Source organism: Chanodichthys erythropterus, chromosome 16, assembly GCF_024489055.1.
Source record: "Chanodichthys erythropterus isolate Z2021 chromosome 16, ASM2448905v1, whole genome shotgun sequence".
NCBI lineage: Eukaryota > Metazoa > Chordata > Actinopteri > Cypriniformes > Xenocyprididae > Chanodichthys > Chanodichthys erythropterus.
The window spans coordinates 25,580,305-25,600,169 of record NC_090236.1 but is presented as its reverse complement, the minus strand read 5'-3'; the positions used below and the strand labels follow the sequence as shown (position 1 = coordinate 25,600,169).

The window sequence follows — 19,865 nt, the reverse complement described above, 5'->3', positions numbered from 1 at the left end:
ACAAGCTATGGCATTTATATTGTTAAATTTGTACCGATTACAGTTGGCTGTAATAGTATATCAGGCTATTATTGGTTCATAACAGAATGGATAATTTGTCACTCATGTGTTTAAAATGTTGCTAATAATAATAATAATAGTTTGTCATTGACATGAGATTGAGGTGTGCGAAAAGGAGAAAAAAAAAAGAAAGAAAGGAAAGAAAAAAAAAAATCCTTTAATTCCAGAAGGCACAAATTGTAGGAATGACTTTTATAAAAAGGAAATCTATAAACACACATACTGATGTAAACTAAATGAAGAATGAACTTTAATGGTTCCACAATTTCAGCCTTCAGTGTATGGTAACCTATTTAATGCACATTAAACTAAATATTTACATACGTATTGTAAAATGAACCCATTCCCTCTGATATGGCTATCCTACAATGCTACAGAAGAAAGCACAACCAAGAGATCTATAAGAAGCTTCTAGCTTGTGCTTCACGTTATATGGGTTTATATTGTGTGGATTTCTTAAGAGTATCTTCTGTATTCCTGAGAAAAGTTGATAAAGCAAACATATAGGGTTGTGTGCATATTCCTGCAAGTGATAATTCATGTGTTAATCATGCACAAACACGGATCACTGCTATTTAACCATGATGTAACATACATCTGCCACAAAAGTTTCACTGAAAACATTGTTTACTTTATAACCATACATTATTGAGAATCAAAAAGGGTAACTGGCAATCGACAATGAAGAATAACATGTCAAGCAGGTATGCTTTTTAAAAAGCAATGTCATCAGACAATACGTATCTGACACAAATACATTTTCACTTGTATAATACTTCAGGTGAACAGAAGACTCTTTTTCCAATTGCACCATCGAAATACAGACAAACCCTTCCACCTTCATTCTGTGTGCATATTCTCTCAAGTGATTGAATAATCAATAATATGACTTCAATAGATGCATTTAAAAACATTGACAAAAATCTGTACATTTTTGCAAGTCAATATTATGTAAAAAAAGAGAAAATAATCATAAATATAGTTATCAGATAATTACAAAGCACTGAAGTGACCATAAAAAGTGCACAGTTACTTAAATAAACTACAAAAAAAACCTTAAATGCTTAACAAATTGACTTCATGTTGTTGACCATCAAAAAACAGAATAATGCACAAGACCTTCTCAGATCACACATGCAGAACGGCTTTATCATAATGTGTTCTCTCCGGACAGGTATTAAACCGCTTTTAAAAGGGCTTTGAATGTCAATTTCAGGCATTTCAATATTGACGGATCATTTTTGGTCATCCCAAGACCAATGAGAGACTCACAGACAATTATAATTAAAAACATGACATTTTAAAAAGGCACTACAAAGGCAGATAGTTTTTCCCCTTTAGCTGATCCGAGGAAGCATCTATCACCAAAGCTTGAGAGTATTACTTTATCCAACACATGGGGCTACAAAGCTATGCAGACACAAACAGTATGCCGATAAGGTTTGATCTAGTGGGGCTCTTTCCATGCCACCACACTGTGCTGAGTGGTAGACATGAATGGAGCAGAAGAGTGACAGGGTAGAGAGGGGACACAGTCTTTCAGTCATCGCCCCTGCATAAAGGCCCGAGTGAGGGATCCAGTCTACCAGTGTTACAGCTTTGGTGCAAAACCAGTCTTGAAATGTACCTACTTGTAATAAGGTATCTCATCCACGGTGCCTATGCAAGATCTTGTCCAGTTTGGACAGTATTGTGCCAACAGTTTGTTTCTTAGTGCAATGCGCAGTGCTGTTATTAGATAAACCCTGAATGCCGCCCCTTTATGCCCCTGGTCCTTTTGTTTGCTTATATGTATTACAGTATAAAGTTTTTTTTTTTTTTTGTTCGTTCGTTTTGTTTTTGTTCATATCCTGTGCATTTATATGTTGCTTTCAATACCTTTCCCTCTTCCCCCAGTTAGTTTGGAGGCCTCTCTCACACTTTTAAAAAAAATCACGGCCGAGCAGCATCCTTGTGTCATGTGGACGTGGCTTCCAGGTAGCTCTGGAGTTTACGCACAGTTGATTCATCCAAGGAGAACAGGTCAAAGTCAAAGGTTGTATTGGTGATGTTGAAATGGCCAGTCTTCTCAATGAGGTTTACAATCTAAAAGAAACAAAGTAATGTGTCAATAAAAAAGCAGCAAACGGCAATCACTCCTGAAAGGTGACAAAAGTGCCATGAACCAAAAATCAGCTGTTTTCCAGTGACAGGCATTTTTTACTACCTAAAATGTTCAAAAATGATTCTTTTCGAACTATCTTTCACATACACTACTATTCTAAAGGGCCAGTAAGACTTTTTTTAATACTTTTATTCAGCATGAGTTAAATTGTTCTTTAGGGTGCGTTCACACTTGTCATGTTTGGTTCGATTAAAACGAACCCTGGTGCGATTGCTCTGTTAGTGCGGTTCATTTGAACATGTGTGAACGCTGCCATCCGAACCCTGGTGCGCACCAAACAACCGGACCGAGACCGCTGAAAAGATGGGTCTCGGTCCGCTTCCAAACGAACTCTGGTGCGGTTCGTATGATATATGAACGCAACACGGACCAAAGACATGTAAACGAACCACAAACAGGAAGTAGAGCCCCTAAAAAGGACAGAATCCTCACGCATGTCAGTTTTTCTCGTCATAGTCACAAGTTTTCCCATCACAGGCATCAGACGCACGTCTCCACGCAGCAGATCGTTTGTGTGTGTGACGGATGGATTCCCGCCGCTGTTTTGACTATTTTGCAGAGGTAAATGTGCTTGTTGTGTGTGTGTAGCCTGCATGTGATGTTAATTTTGGCCTGCTGGGAACTCGTGAAGAGCTTATATAATGTGTAAACAGCATGTTTTGGATGTTCGGTAAGTTCCTTCTCAAAATAGGCAATACGTCATAAAATCCGACCAATCAGGTTGTGAAAGTATCCCTATGCCTTTAGGTTCGGTATGTTTTGGTTCGGTGATAAAATTGCCAATCTGAATGCTAATCGGACCAGGACTAAATGTTTTTTTTTCTTATTTGGTCCGGACCAAATGAACCAAACGAACCGAACTACAAGTGTGAACGCATCCTTAGACTTTTACATTGTTACAAAAGATTTCTATTTCAAATAATTATTTTATATTATTTTGACATTATATTTGACATTTTATATTATTATATAACAATGGTTCAATCTTAATGTTATGAAGTGACAAGAATACTTTTAAATGCACTCAAAAACAGAAATAACTTATTGTTACCTGCTGTAAAATATTCCTCTCTCTCAGAGCCATCAGCCTGCGATGGAGGTCCACAAGCTCTTCTGTATAAGCCTGTAATCAGATCACTCGTTTAAAACTTCCATTGTAGTTTTAAGTGCAATAAAAATCTGAATTTCAGCCACTGATGAGTAGAATTCAGTTATTTACCCTTCCTACCTTGTCGTATCCCCTCTTGAGCATCTTCTCACGGGTGCAAGAGTCTGGGCTCTTTTTTCCTAACATCTGACAAACACAAAGTATTTCAAAAAGATTTTAAATATAAACCTTATATAAACCAGTCTGAAGTTTCATCGCAATGCAATGCCAATCTTACCTTGAGGTTTGCTGCGCTCAGTTTGGGTAGAGGTGAGGGGGCTTCCTGGCTGGGAGGACGGGACTCCTCATTGCCATCACTCTCACTGTCCATGCTTAAACTGAAAAGGGGAAACTCATAATGAACTTGTGAAAGGAATATAAATCGTATTCAATGTGTAACATGGTTGTGGTGATATTAATGATGTGTACAGTGTGGACAAAAGATTTTCAAGTTTCCTTTACAGTAAACATTTCAGTAATTCAAACAAGACCAAACTGGATCACAAAGTGCATGGTACAAACCGAGAGTCCTGATTGGGTGGAGTTGATTTCATTGGCGTCTCAACCTCAGAGCTGCTGTCATCGTCAGAGCCTTCAGAGTGCATATCCTCTACCATAGAACGAAGCGGCCCTGGAAACAATCATTACATTCAACCAAACGTAATGAAGCGAGACACTACTGAACATAGAATTTACAATTCATGATTAAACTCCTAGTACCTTGGCCTTGCTTCTGCGATGGCTCAAAGTCAGAATCAGAGCTGGAGCTCGAGCTGGAACTTGATGGACTGGATGGAGCCGACTGCTAAAAAACAACATCCTGGAGCTTTAGTACATTTGAATACATTCAAATCCCCGTTCTGCTGATGGAAAGACATAAACATACCTCTGATTTGGAAGAGGCTTCATCCTCAGAGTTGGATTCATCAGAGTCGGGCTGCCTTTTCACTTCCTGCGCCTCTGGTTTCATCTTGGGCCAGTGGACTTTATCTTTAGGGGTTTTCTTCTCAGGGTATGTGGAGGGTGTTGTTGAGGTAATACGGGGAGAGTTGCTGCTGTAGCCTCCGCTCACAGGCCCCTTCATGCCCTCGGAGCCCATTCTCTTCTGTTTCTTGGTACTTAGCTTCGGGGACTCCATGGCAGATGACGGCCGCTTGCTCGGGGTTCGAGTGTCTAACTGACCCCCTCCACCCGTCACTGCTCCACCACCTTTTGGAGACATGCCATCCATCTTAGACTCTCTGACCGTAAGTTTGGGCTCTTTGAAGGCTGCTTTGGGTACAGGTTTCCCCTCGTCTTTTCCTCTACCATCCGGGGCTTTCTTTGAAAAAGAGGATGACGATTGGTCTCGTGAGGACTTGCTGCCCTCACGATCGCTCTCTCGGGACGTGGCCTTGCTCTCAGAGTCCTTTCGCGTGCGCTCTCTGTGCTCTTTGGTTACCTTATGGGCTTTAAGGCCTTTGCTGCTCCCACTTCCTCCATCTTTACTTGACTCCTACAAAAAAGGTTTTAAAAGACTGATCTTTAAATGCATACTCATAACAGCTTGGAAACTATCCAGAACACCCTACCATTGTGACCCTACTACAGTTTTGCTCGATAAGCACTCACCCCCATGTCGTTCTAAACCCATAAGATTTTCGTTCATCTTCAAAACACAACTGAAGCTATTTTTAATGAAAGCTCCATTGAACGTGTACTCCACCAAAATTCTGACTCTTCAAAATGAATCGATTGGTTTAATCATCAAATATGGTCAAGTGAAGCTCAAATTATGGCACGTTTCCACGGAGCAATATGGTACAGTACAGTACGCAATTATTGACGTTTCAATTGTCAGAAGTTGTGAATGGTACCAAAATAGCGAACCGTACTGTACCACCTTTTTTTTACCACTTCCGTTGGGGTACCTAGTACAGTAGTCGGGTACCTAAAGGATGGAGCTAGACTCACTGCAGAGTGTTGATTGGTTGACAGAGAATCCTCATTTGCGCATGCTACAAGGGGAATGACAACACAAGAGGTGCCATTTTTTTTTAAATATACAGTTGAAACACAATACTGTTGCAACACGATGTCGGCACTCAGCCATGTACCATGGTCAACCCAGGAGGTGTAGACCTTCCTGTGTATCATCAGTTAAGAAAAGGTGCAAATGGAACTCGATGGCATGGTGAGAAACGAAAAGGTTTTCCAGCATGTTTCTGAGAGGATGGCTGCTGAGGGGTTCCAGCAGACGTCTGAGAAATGCCGCATTAAATGCAAGAAGCTGTGGAGCGACTACTGTAACTTGAAAGACCACAATAGCTGGAGTTGTTGTTTACTGTGTCGCTTTCTTCTTGACGTGAGAATAACATTGATTGCTACTTTCTGGCATACACCATGCCTATCAAATAAGGGTACTATTGGCAGTGGAAACGCAAGCCAGATAAGGGTCTGAATTCCTAGGATTCGCAGAACTCGCCACAACTGACTACAGCAGGGAACAAGTTTTGAATTGCTGAGTGCAGGAGGGAAGGTACTGATTTGTGCGTGGGAAAAGTTACTCAAACTTATTTTATGTTTTAAAGATACAGAATGTCAATCGTCTATTTTGCAACAACAACAAAAAAAGTTTAGAGGCACAGGGTTGGATATTCTCAATGTTTTTCGGGTCGGGTTGTATGAGACAGCAAGTGAAAGCACCTTCCTTTTTTCTGTTGCGACAAATGTAACAAAGTGAGGTCTGAAGTGTCACGTGTGTGTGGGTATTGGAAAAAGTAGCCTATGACACTGAAGCGTGACAGAATCTTACTGGAACATGACAAGAAAAACTCAATAGATCTCTACCTTGACAAAAATACCATATAAAAAGGTACTGCAGGGTTTAAAAATGTTTTGCGAGACATAAGGGCATTAATTTAGTAGATAAAGTGACGGTCTCTGTAAAACCGCTTTTTTTTCAGCGTCGCGTCATTTTACGTCACTACAGGGAGATGTTCGCAGAGCTCTGTGCAGAATATATTGGTATTTAGCAACAGCGGCCGTGAATCAGTGTGTTTTCAGTAGTTTTTGTATTCTATTTATCATCGTAATGGTAAATTATTCTGATTGTGGAGGTTGCACAAACTTCAGCCTGTCAGGACATCGAGTACAGAGGTTTACTAACAAGAAAAACTACGCTGCTATCTTCTGTGCTGGGGTTTGTTTTGTGCAGGTGAAGACACGGGACTTCACTTCTGCATCTGCGTCGAAAAACGCTTTCATTTTAGACTGGAGGATTATCATCCTGGCGATATGATGGGAGTTCAACATTGTAATACTTCTGTAAATGATTATATTAAATTAATAAACTTACACACGCTACGCTTCTTCACCGTTTTTACTTGAATCAATTTCAACACTGATACATACAAATTATGTACACATGCATACAGTCTCACACTTACACAAAACAGTTTTGAATTATGTGCTGGTAATGTAAATACTCCAATTTCATGCATGCCATATATGTAAACTTATATATAGGCCTACATTCAAGTTCACACAACTACATAATCACGGCATCATGATTCCTCACACTATCAGTGAATGGGCACGGAATAAACACAGAATTAATGAATAAAGGATAACATGAAAGACATTCAGTAACACATACAGGCACAATGTTTGGCCGCTGGCAGGAGACATGATCACGGATCCGTCAGAGATGCAGCTCGATGAAGACTTACGGTGCACATTTTAAGTTTTGTGTTTGATTATTACATTTGCTAACAACCAAATCAGTCGTGATGAGAAACGGCTATATCACGTAACGTTAGTGTGGACGGATATTAACGCGTGTGACATACGCTTGATCAAAGTTTATTCGTTTCTGTTATTAGTAATCAGTTACTCCTAGATGACCAATAGCTTTGCGATTGCCTGATTCATTATAATAATCTGTACAATATTGTGATCTGAGCACATGTCGTTACCTAACTTTATATCTATAAGCTAACACCGGTCTCTGTCCTGTTCTCCACTGCTTCTCCTCACACAACAGCTCAATTTGTCTCTTTTGACCGTTATTCTGTCTAATTCTGGCCTGTCCCTGCTCTCTTGACCACATAGCAGGCTAATTGTATGGCTGTGATCAGTTATAGGAGTATAAATAAGCATTTACAATTTCCTTAGCATCCGAACTGTCATTGCGATCCATTGTTTTCCTATAGTTTATATTGATCGCGCTCCCTTCACTGACGTCACGTCCGATTGGGCATTTTTCAGATGCGGAAGTAAAATGTTCTCACAAAAAACGACTCCAGAAGCCTATGTAGCGTATTTATGTGTGTTTTTTCAAGAAAATCTATTTCATACATTATTTTTCTATGCATTGAATCACTAAAGCTCTAACCTGCAATATTCCCTTTAAAGTTTAAACCCTTTACATAGGTTTCAAAAACAAATTTAAATAATTATTTTAAATAATTTAAAAAACTCTTTGACCAAAGAATTACTTTTTTTACTAACCTTTACTGCATGAGAGGACTTGATCTTCTTGGGGTCTGAGAAGGCAGAAAGTGGAATAGTCGGCAGCATTGGATAATCTGGACTGGGCCTTGGCATCATCTCTGCTCCCTCAGGAACAACTATAGCCTGAGACAAGAATAACACCCCAATGGAAAGAGAGAGTGAGAGTCTGTTGAAAAGAGCTGATTACAGAGGTACAGAAAAAGCAAGAACAAACAGCCCCACTCACCCCACCGGCCTTGACCAGCTTGCGTCGAAACTCGTGTGTGGGGTTATTAAACGTAAGCTTCTCACAGCGCAGGTGGTTGACAGGTGGGTTGCCCTCCAGGTTCAAGAAAAGATCATAATTAAAGCACACCTTTTTAGGCTCCTCCTGTAACAGAGACAATCATGTTTAGGCTTTATAGATATTTAAAAAAAATATGTTGAGTTGAACATAAGTATCAAACCCGAAACTCAATCTAGCAGTGTGTGAAACATTTACAGTAAAGATTACGTTAGAAGAAAACCTCCAGAAATATTCCACTATGAATTCTGGAAAAGTAAGTATACAATATAACAATATAAAAAGGAAGTAAGTGAAAAACAAATTCACATATTCTTACCATTTACACCCCCTCCAAGTTCTCTGCAGTTCAACAGCTTCATGTCAATTCTCTGTTAGCTTGTCTGTAAATCTGTTCGCTCCCAGTGCAAATACTGAGTTCACCTAGTTGTGTGACCTTTAACTTTACCAAATTGCAAAACTCTTCATCACAACGTTTTTCCAATACAGACAACAAACCGCTTAAAAATAACGCAGCCAGGCACACATCTAAAAAGACTGAGCACAACAATCTGACGGCCTTTTCATGTGTTTTGCCTGAAATACCAGTTATTCATGTGAAAGGTGACGAAATGCAGATACTGCTGTAGATATGGGGTGATGTGCTCACCTTGTTTTTGAAATAGACCTCTATGGGCATGAGGAAACCAGCATAGCCAGACTCTTCCACTTTATAGGGGGGCTCTTTACAAACTGTGAAAAAAAACAAGAAATACTTTGTTAATGTTTAGCTATCATTTTTTTCAATCTACACTGAAACAGAAATATGAATCTACATGTACATACTACATAAGGTCAGGTGTGCTATTTCTTTGCCACTACTGACACCACAAAATTGCAAAAACAACCATTTTTTCCGAACAGGTTTCTGCAGCACTCCTAAAATCAGGTAGCCCCACCCAAAAATCATGCTATTGGTTGAGCCAGAGGTTGACATATCAGACCACTCAAACAAACAGGGAGATATTTTGAAAGCAGCCCAGAGACAAAGTGTTATCACTTTTAAAGAAGTCAACCTACAATTAGCACAATTAACTGGGATAGAAAAATGTAACATTAAAAAAGGACACACTTCACCTTTAAATACAACCCCTGGCAAAAATTATTGAATCACCACACTTAGAGGACGTACGTCCAGTTTTTTTTTTACTTATTACAAACAAACAAATCACAGATATGACACAAAACAATTTTTTTAATAACTGAAAAATCTGGCTTTGTAAAACATTCCTGAAACAAATGTAATTAATTTACTGTTGTTGTTGTTATTACAGTAAGTACATGTAACAAGGGCACAAAGGGTTACACTTAATTTTAAGGTGACATAGTTACATTGTACTTACTCCAGTAAGTACTGAGTAATAATAATAATTAACTACATGTACTTACTATAGAGTTACAGTTAGGTTTAGGGTTTGGTTTAGGGACAGTTACTTGTAATTATGCATAATTTACTTTTATTACTATAGTAAGTACATGTCGTAATGTGTAATCTTAAAATAAAGTGTTACCAACCAAATAAAGTTATTACCTATTGAAAATTAATCAGCAGTAAAGAGAGTGCTTACAAGTCAAGTCACATTGATTTATAGTGCTTTGTACAAAACAGATTGTCAAAGCAGCATCACAGTAATAAATAGGAAATTCATAAATTATTAAAGAAAAATTCAGTTCAGTTCAATAACAGACCTTATTAATCTGTTGGACGTTTTTAATTGAAAGGAAACATGGCCCCAACAAGAGCGATGTCAACTGAAACAATGGAAAGTCCATCTTGAAGGAAATCCAACACGGAATGTGGCAAAACAAGTGTGGTGATTGCGTAATTTTTGCCAGGATTGGTAATGTTTTCAATGCTAGTTATTGTAGTTGCTATACAATTACTTTTATATTATACTAGATCTTAGGTTTTACATGCTATAACTACACAAAGCATGTTAGTCTGGACAGCAGCTTGAGTTAAAAGGGCAGATTTAACACAACAGAAGATGGGTGTACACACTAGGCCTTTCTTTAATACTGATTGAAAGGGAATCTTAACCTACAACACTGTGGGTATAAAGTTACAGTGTTATAAAGTACACTCAGAACATAACCTGCCTCTCTTAGGTTTTGGGAAGCTTTCGTGAAGGCGGAAGACAACTCTCTCCACAAAGTGCTGGATGTCACATGCCTCTGGGCCCCGAACAAACACCATCCAGTCATGTGTGAAGCCCTCATTAGTGACTTTCTTCCTTAACTGGGCTCTGTGTCCCAGCTCCAGTTTCACCTGCACAGTGCACTGTAATAAGAGGAACACAACAATCATCCACCAGAAGACTAAAGGCCGTTTTCTATTCTGAGCATGGGTACACAATAACAATAAGCACTGCTGAATTGTAATATTTGATCAGAGATTGACATATAGACCAGAGTGAGACTACAAAGGACTAACTTCTCAACACTACTGTCAGATCTAGACTTCATATCTGCGAGAAATCAACCTGCTTTATCGCTCTGACAGCTGGAGATGGAAACTCACAGTTCTGTGACATTCTTCACACGCATGATGGTTTATTGTTTACAGCTTTTCTTGGTATGGAAACAAAATTAACGATTGTATGCGATAGCTCATTGTGGTTAATAAATTCCTTGCCTACGCTGACTGAGTTTGCATCCTATCCACGCCTAAAGCATTTTTTCTCTCCAGTGACTGCATAATACAAAACTACACAAGCAGTGCATGTCTAAAATAACTAGATAAAAAAAGTAAAAGTTCAAGAAAAAGGTTGGCCTTGGCTTTAGGTTGGCTAGAAAAGGCCTGGACATTAAGTTTAAAGACATTTTAAAAGCTTGAAGTTTTATGGTTTTAAGACTGAAGTAGTTTCAATAAGGTTAAGGCCATGCATTCAGACAGACAGATAGCAATTAGAGCACTGGAATTTTGCATATCTAATGAGCTGTCATTGAATCAGCTGTCTTGAATTCAGGTGAGTACCTTTTTTTTTTTCTATTGAAAATCGTCTGATGCTGTTGAATTAATAAAGTGTAATTATTTGTAATTCAATGAAAGAATTTTCTCATGATGTCTGTCTCAAAAGCAAATGAGCCCACTATCTAGACAGCACGTTTGGCGATGGGGGCGTTCGAACGTTCGCGCGCGCCGGGCCTGTGACGCCCACAAATGCTGTCTATGTAGACAGCTCACTAGGTTTTGTGACAGTCTCCGGACTAGCCGGACAGCTAGTGAGTGTTGGAACTCAAGAGTAAATCTGTCCTATAGGCCAAATGCTGAGGTTTATAAAAAGACAGATTTGTTTCTGTAAGCACATCTTCTTCACGACTTAAATGTACATAAAACACTGATATAATTCCGCGGGTTTCCAGCTTTAAGCCTCGTACGAGTGACTAGCTGGCTAAGTTAGCATCCTGACCATCTTCAGAAAAACGTTGGCCTCGCGTCTTTCATTATAAATGATAAAATCATGCATATGTGTCTCTAATGACTGTCTGGCAGTGTCAGTAAAGTCTTATTACCATGTTCTCCATTGTTGCCTGTGTTCCGGTTGTTTCGTTTATTTACAAAAGCGTTGAAGTAGATTGAATGTGCATCCTCGCTCTTACACATCTGATGGAGTGTGAAGGGAGAAACTGAACAGTTTGAACAAATGGCCGCGACACTGACAGTTTTTAAAATAAAAGCAGAATGGCTTTCATCTAATTGTGTTTATAGTCCACGTTTCATCTACTTTATTTGCTTACATACTATGCAAATAAAGTTACTCCGCCCTTTAAAAATTACGGAAAGGTTCACACTAACTTTCTTTCGTGAAGTTCTGAAAGTATTTTTAACAGATCCATTTAATTAATTACACCATAAAAGTGAAATTATACAATTTATAAACAGACTATTAAATACTTAAATTCCACCATAGAAAATCATGCAAGATATTAAAATAAGATAAAGTCCCATCACACTTTTTCATTTTTTCTAACAGGCTTTATTTGCAGGTAGTAAACACTACAGAAACAATAAGTGGCCAAGATTTTTTTTTTTTTTTAACATGAATAATGTTCTGGAGAGACAGCCTCCTGCAAAAAGATTTTAAAAAAAATGTAGGTGACATAATATTACATTACTCAGGTTATTTATATGCAATTCCAAATTATATAATGAAACCTAACAAGTCTTTTTCTAAGCCTAGATGACTGGCAAATGCGTTCTGAAGACAAGGCATGCAGAACTTTGTGCTAATTGTGATAGTGATTAGATCCAGACCATAGAGATTCTTGAAGTCCACACTGACAGTCAAATGAAAACATTGAGTCAAAAAGCTACAACAAAAGCTCTTTGACAATCAGCAGGTTTCATATCTCATTTCATGCTAGAGCTGTGTATAAGTTGAGTTCTCAGTGTGCAGTGAAGTCTTAGCCAGTAAAGAAGCAGTGCCAATCTCTGTATCTGTAAAATGCACAGAAGGTTCAGTCTGGTGAGATGATGGTCACTCCATTGTGTAATTATTTTTCAAAAGACTAAAGGCTGGAATATACTACACGACTACTAAAACACCAAACATCATACACTTGCCAACTGATCATGCGTTACCAGACTTTCAAGTCGCTCCGAGCACAACAAACTTGTGCAGAAACGTGTGCCTAGATGCTAGGAGACATATGACAAACGTGTTCTAAAATATCCTCCTGTTTGATATCCTGCAACTGGATGGAATCAGAGTCTAAAGCTAATAAAATAATACTCTGTGCCCATTATACACTACATGACTTTCTGTGAAATCTGTCAACTCCAACTGCCCAAAATCTGCAGGCTGGCTCTGGCTTTCAGCAACTTGCGTCAACTCGTCCAGACTGCAAATCAGAAATCTGTGCAAAAGTTGTGTAGTGTATTCCAGCCTTAACCCATTGAAATACAAAGTGAAAGTGTACTCAATTCATTAAAAGGATTATAATTAAAATTTTGAAGATGGGAATCATACCATGATCACCATTCACTTTGCCACCTGGGTTCTTGTGCTGGCCTTCAATGTGAGCGGTCATCTCCCCCCGGTCTGGGGTGCAGTGGCCACACTGTAGGCAGCTGTATCTCCCTCTTGTGTGTTCCCACAGGATGCGGCAGTTGAAGGACTGAGCTGAAAGATTTAATTAATGGGCGAGTCATTAAAATCAAAACTAACTCAAAGACGATCATATTTATGGTTATACGTTCATTGAGAATGTTTGTAGACAGAAACAGAAAACCTTCACCAGTAAAAACATGGATTGACTTGAGCTGGAAAAAGAACCCCAATGATCATCAGCTCATATACAAAAGCAATATTATTCACACAATCAAAATGATTAAACCCAGTTTAGACGGATGAAAATGGGAAATTAAGCGCTCTCAACATCTCCACACATTTTTTTTATGATCATATTATGATACAGCACCATCTCTTGCCAGAAATGACCACCTTATATTTGCAAAATGCTAATGGGAAGGGAAAAAAGTGGAAGTAAAGGAACACTGGCCCTAAAAGCAGACTCTCTGATGTCTCATTACATGTTAGTGAAGCCCACGGACATGTGCATTTAGGATCGGATGGGAGTGGACTGAGTCGTGCAGCTAGATGGCACACCCAGGGAAACACTAAGACCGGTTAAAGCAGGGGAAGGGAAGGAGAATTAGCATCTAAAGTATAATTTGAGGGATGATCTGATTGTTCCCTCAAGCAATGTGTGTGTGGATTCTCTGTGCCTCACCTGGACTTCATCTCTACTTAAACTCTGACTGCTTGGAGAGTTCCATCTGTGCAAAAGGGGCCCGGGCGGGTCTGGCAGGACAGTGCAACATGACAAAACACAGTTCACTCAAAGTGGCCATGGCCAAGGCTTAGGCATTTCCCCCCCAAGTGACTTACAAATTCCCTTTAAAAAGGACTCACACCTGTTGATAAGCAGGTGAGATCAGTTGAGCAAACTGGAAAATACACAGGTGAACAGCGTCTAAAATGTAGGATGATTTAAGGAACACTGGGTCTCATTCACTAATAATTGCATGGGTTATTCAGATTTATGTGCACTGGAGAACTTCTTATGAAAAAAAAAAAATTCACTTAGTTTACAACACATGGATTTGTTAACCTTGTTCTATTGTTAATGAATATGGAGTGTTCTAAAAGAGCAAATGTGTGCCCACGGTTAGTGATTTGCATAAAACATGCCCAAACAATCTCATTTTAAGGGCTTTCCGCACAAACTTTCCTTGGCAGCAGCATCTATCTCTATCTATCTATCTATCTATAGATCTAACTCATTGTGTATATACATTGCTCAGCATAAATGAGTACACCCCCTTTGAAAAGTAACATTTTAAACAATATCTCAATGAACACAAAAACAATTTCCAAAATGTTGACAAGACTCAGTTTAATATAACATCTGTTTAACTTATAACATGAAAGTAAGGTTAATAATATAACTTAACTGAAAAATGTGTAATCTTTACTCAAATTAGGGTGATGCAAAAATGAGTACACCCCACAACAAAAACTACTACATCTAGTAATTTGTATGGCCTCCATGATTTTTAACGACAGCACCAAGACTTCTAGGCATGGAATGAACAAGTTGGCGACATTTTGCAACATCTTTTTCCATTCTTCAAGAATGACCTCTTTTAGAGACTGGATGCTGGATGGAGAGTGATGCTCAACTTGTCTCTTCAGAATTCCTCATAGCTGTTCAATTGGGTTCCGATCAGGAGCCACTGAATCACTTTCACCCTGTTCTTCTTCAGAAATCCAACAGTGGCCTTAGATGTGTGTGTTAGGATCATTATCATGTTGGAAAAGTGCACGACGACCAAGGGCACGGAGTGATGGTAGCATCTTCTCTTTCAGTATAGAGCAGCACTCATGCAGCCGCACAAAAGGACACTGCCACCACCATGTTTCACTGCAGACACCATGCATTTTTCTTTGTATACCTCACCTTTGTGACGCCATACAGTTTTGAAGCCATCAGTTCCAAAAACATTTATCTTGGTCTCATTACTCCAGAGTATAGAGTCCCAGTAGTCTTCATCTTTGTCAGCATGGGTCCTGGCAAACTCTAGGCAGGCTTTTTTGTGCCTGGGCTTTAGGAAAGGCATCTTTTGTGGACGGCATTCATGCATGCCATTCCTCTGCAGAGTACACAGTATTGTGTCATGGGAAATAGTCACCCTAGTTTGGCTTTCTACTTCTTTAGATAACTGCAGTGAACTTGCATCTTCAACCCTTCTCATCAGAAGACGCTCCTGTTGAGTTAACTTCCCTGGACGTCTCTGTGAGATGGTTGCGGTTTCATCTTTTTAAAATTTTTGTGCTTTTGCTATAGTATTCTGACTTATAAGTAAAGCTTTGCTGATCTTCTTGTAGCCTCCACCTTTCTGGTGTAAAGAAATTATTTTCTTTCTCATGTCTTGTGACATTTCTCTTCCATGTGGTGCCATTGCTGACAGCATGAAATGGGAAGGGGTTTTAACACTTTTATAGTCAACTGTCTGCTGGACACCTGTGTAATGAATAATTAGACTCACCTGTGTTTGAATTCTTGTTAAATTAGACATCTGTAGTCTAAAATTTAGCTTTGCTCCAGAGACTTTCAGTGGGGCGTATTCATTTTTGCATCACCCTAATTTGAGTAAAACTGAAAATTTTGTTCTCTAAATTATTAACCTTACTTTCATGTTATAACAGATGTTATATAAAACTTAGTCTTGTCAACTTTTTGGAAATTGTTTTTGTGTTCAGTGAGATAGTGTTTAAAATGTTACTTTTCAAAGGGGGTGTACTCATTAACGCTGAGCACTGTATGTACATAATATATGTGATTATATGTGATTTTGTGAGCACATGTGATTTCAGTTGATCTTACACTTTTTTAAAATAAATTTAGAAAAGAAAAAAAAATTGTATGAAAGTTATTGATGAATCATGATGATATTCCTGAACAAATTTGTGCATACGCATGGATAGTGAATAAGACCCATTGTGAGCAATGACACTTTCTTTCAAGGGTTAGTTCACCCGAAAATGAAAATTCTGTCATTAATTACTCATGTCGTTCCACACCCGTAAGACCTTTGTTCATCTTCGGAACACAAATTAAGATATTTTTGATGAAATCCGAGAGGTATATGGACAGCAATTTAACCACCACTTTTAAGGTCCAGAAAGGTACTAAAGACATTGTTAAAGTCAGAGTGAATGCAGTGGTTCAACCTTAATTTTATTTACTTTGTGTGCAAAAACTTTATTTAACAATATCTTCTCTTCTGTGTCATTCTCGTACGCTGTTTACATTCAGTGCTTCCAGGTTCTACGTCAGAATGGCAGCTCAGTATTGGCCGGCTCCTGCATCAGCATCACATGCATGCATCGTGCTCCTCACGTGAACAGCAAGATATTGTCGTTATATTTGTTTTGTGTTTGTGCACAATAAGTATTCTCGTTGCTTCATAAAATTAAGGTTGAACCACTGCAGTCACATTGACTGTTGTAACAACATCTTTAGTACCTTCCTGGACCTTGAAAGTGGTGGTTAAATTGCTGTCTATGGACGAATCAGACCGCTCTCGGATTTCATCAAAAATATCTTAATTTGTGTTCCGAAGATGAACGAAGGTCTTACTGGTGTGGAACGACATGATGGTGACAGTAATAATGACAGAAATTTAATTTTTAGGTGAACTAACCTTTTAAGTCGGCTTTCCTCACTCACAGAGGAAAGCTTTATGAGATCCATTCACCTTGGTTCTTCCTCCAGACTGCGTTTGATCCTGGCGATGACGGCAGGGGCGGTGAAGAGGGCAGACTGGGAGGACCAGACCTGGGAGACCTCTGCTGCTGCTGTTGCCCCGGATCTGGCAGGATAGCTGGGTTAACAGGAGACAGAGTGGGTGGAAATGGGCTGTAGGGGGATTCTGGTTTGCAAGGAAGATTTTGGGTTGAGGCAGAACTTAGAGTGGCAAGGAGCAGAGATGCAGGGCCTGCAGGGGTCGGGTTCGTGAAAGCACTGTTTTCTAGGGGCCGCTGGGTTACTGGCATGTTTGCTGGTGTTGAATGTGTTGCTAAAGAGGGCATAGATGGCATAGACTCCATCTCCTCAGTTATATTTGGGGCTAAGAGGGGTCCAGATGGTTCCATGTCACCAGAAGTGAGAGGAACACCGGTGTGCTCTGCGTCAGGTGCCATTCCAGGCTCTGTCTTTACTGCAGCCTTATTCTTAGCAACCTTGGCACAGGTCTGCAGGTGTTTGAGGAGAGTGCGGTAAGAACGCAGTTTGGCCCTGCAGCTCTCGCACCTAAAGGGCATAGAAATAATGATAATGAGGAAGCATAATTCTTAAATATAATATTACAAAACAGAAGTGATTTGGGATTAAAAAAAGTTTTACAAATGTAAAAAAATGAATCAATAAAAGAAAAACATTAAAATCACAAAAAAAGGTAAGATAAAAATACATTGATAACAGAAAATTGTAAATTGCTTAGTGAAATTGAGAGAGCATTTTTAAAGACATTGGTTCCAAATTTGGTTCCAGATAAAAGAGGACCTCTAAGGGAAAATTGTGAACTGAGCTAGTTGTTTTATTTGATACTGAAACAACGGCAAAAAAGAGTGAAATGTTTGTTTGTTTGTTTTTAATGCCATGACAGCTTCTTTGGCAATTTTCATGGCGAAAAATCACACATGCGCTACTAAAATTTAATATAGATACTACTAAACTACTTACTAAATAAGATATTCAAGACTATTACAAGATATTTCAAATAAGCAAATTTTCTCAGAAGAGCAGAAAGAGACAATTTATAAATAAACATATCCTTATTAAGACAGAAAGAAGCCTAAATGCAAAGCGGAACTCACAGGAAAAAATAATTTGGCTTGTGATGGTGTCTCATATGTTCCATGAGCTGCTGCATGTTGTTGAATGAACCATCGCATCCTATTTGAGAGCACAGGAAAGCTTTCCCTGAAGAATAAAGGAGAGTGCATTAGACACCAAATTGCTGATGTGACACTTTTTATGACTATAAATTAACTGATTATATGATAACAAACAGCATTTCATCCATCAAGTGCACTAGTACAAAAAATAATAATAATTTGTACAGGCATGTTGATCTTATACCTGGAAGAGACTGAGCTGTGTTCTTTTGATGGTCCTGAAGATGACTATTCAGTGCTTCTGGACTGTTGTAGGTCCTCTTGCACCCATAAAACGAGCAGGACAATTGACAGCCTGGTGGAACATTGTCTGCTACTTAAAATAGGATTTACTATGCATGAACATTGAAACAACAAATTAAAACATAGTACTAATATTGACATACCTTCCATCATGGTGATTGCTTAGAGTTAAGGAAATGGAATCAATGCTTTTCCAGCCAGAACTGCACTTTAAGATTGCTCTAGTTCAGACAAGATAAATGAAATAAAATATAATATAGCGCATTCATTCTCATGCACACTTTCAGTGAATGGCACGTAGTAAGTTCTAATGTGGGTGTGCAAAGAGTAACAACATAGTAGACTTAAAAGAAATAAGTGTAGAGCAACATGCAATTTGATCAATAACAGTGTTCAAACAATAAGCAACCCATTGACTTTACTGACGAAACTAATAGAACATCTCACTAACGTAAACAATCAGGGACGTGCACGGACAGCACGCACGCACGAGCTAGCAGACAACAACAAATGATCACATTATCTGCTTAGAATACATGTATTCATGAGAAATTATTTATAGTGCACAATGATCATGACACTTACTATGAATGGATTTCGCGGCGTTTTCAAAGCTTCTTTTCAAAAATACACGGTAATTCAAATGAAAGGCGTTACCAAGCTAGATCGTATTTCCACTCTGGCTACGTGCGACACGTTCATCTTTAAATATCGCGAGAACATAACGCGCGTTCGGGCGTTCCAGTTCATACTGTTGACTGATGACAGACAGACAACATGATTACATTATTTTTCATTTCCATTTTTATTCAAAACTGCACGCAACTCAGAGTTTCTGATTTATTTTTACAACCGATTTTATTTTTGTAGCAGATTTTAGTTTTAGTTCATGTGTTATCCACAACATAGAGATTAATAAAAAAGACAGGAATTTAAAATACTGCTCAGTCTGCAATGTTGTTGATAGAATAAATACATTATGCTAGTGGGAGTGGCATCTTGAGGGTATTTTCTATATATTGTGTGGTTTGTACTGTAATATCTACTTGGTTTTTTTTCTTAAATATTCAATGACTTTAGCAGTCTAAAAGGTTTTCCTGTTATTATATGTCTTCCTGTCTGTAGTTGAGCAATCAGAAGGCTCCATAATGTCAAGGGAAATCCTATAATTGTTGATACAGCTTGTAGACATGGCAAGTAAATGAGATAAGTAGTACAATTTGTTACAGTTGCTTTCCAAGCATTATTTCTATACATGTTTGATGTTGTTTAACCTTGTGGGTTAAAAAAAAAGAAAAAGAAATTTAGCTCCGCTACACTTCTAATTATTAGCAGAAATTTATTTAAATAATCTGAGTTTATTTGATCTAATTTTGTGTCTGGAAAATTGTGATCTGTGACATTGTATGGTGTTGAATACATTTTACATAACTTGTTATTTAGACTTAATTGACCTAAATGACTAGC

At 38.6% G+C, this 19,865-nt stretch overlaps 2 protein-coding genes across 11 annotated transcripts; both read right to left on the bottom strand.

Annotated features, from left to right (window-relative positions):
- Window positions 1-325: 325 nt before the first annotated feature.
- On the bottom strand, window positions 326-11,832 carry mllt1b (MLLT1 super elongation complex subunit b). 5 transcript variants are annotated; one of them, XM_067362483.1, is made up of 12 exons: window positions 11,704-11,832; window positions 10,288-10,468; window positions 8,798-8,880; window positions 8,092-8,235; window positions 7,863-7,988; window positions 4,258-4,866; window positions 4,092-4,176; window positions 3,894-4,002; window positions 3,610-3,709; window positions 3,444-3,518; window positions 3,276-3,347; window positions 326-2,145 (listed from the first exon to the last, which is right to left on the bottom strand). In XM_067362483.1, exons 1-12 carry the CDS (start codon window positions 11,713-11,715, stop codon window positions 2,017-2,019), a joined length of 1,725 nt encoding a protein of 574 aa, XP_067218584.1. In that variant the 5' UTR covers window positions 11,716-11,832; the 3' UTR covers window positions 326-2,016. The 5 variants fall into 5 exon arrangements, with proteins under 5 accessions (XP_067218584.1, XP_067218586.1, XP_067218585.1 ...); XM_067362485.1 differs by having other exon boundaries at window positions 3,453-3,518; XM_067362484.1 differs by having other exon boundaries at window positions 4,092-4,173.
- A 340-nt stretch (window positions 11,833-12,172) lies between these two features.
- On the bottom strand, window positions 12,173-19,120 carry znf414 (zinc finger protein 414). 6 transcript variants are annotated; one of them, XR_010891921.1, is made up of 8 exons: window positions 18,984-19,120; window positions 18,542-18,619; window positions 18,340-18,471; window positions 18,075-18,180; window positions 16,955-17,508; window positions 13,924-13,994; window positions 13,161-13,313; window positions 12,173-12,628 (listed from the first exon to the last, which is right to left on the bottom strand). XR_010891921.1 is itself a non-coding variant. In XM_067362865.1 (7 exons), the coding sequence occupies exons 2-7, from the start codon at window positions 18,549-18,551 to the stop codon at window positions 12,552-12,554; spliced, it is 1,029 nt and encodes a 342-aa protein (XP_067218966.1). In that variant the 5' UTR covers window positions 18,552-18,629; window positions 18,984-19,120; the 3' UTR covers window positions 12,178-12,551. The 6 variants fall into 6 exon arrangements, 5 of the variants coding, with proteins under 5 accessions (XP_067218966.1, XP_067218965.1, XP_067218968.1 ...); XM_067362865.1 differs by lacking the exon at window positions 13,924-13,994 and having other exon boundaries at window positions 12,178-12,628; window positions 18,340-18,468; window positions 18,542-18,629; XM_067362864.1 differs by lacking the exon at window positions 13,924-13,994 and having other exon boundaries at window positions 12,178-12,628; window positions 18,340-18,468.
- Between the last annotated feature and the right edge of the window lie 745 nt (window positions 19,121-19,865).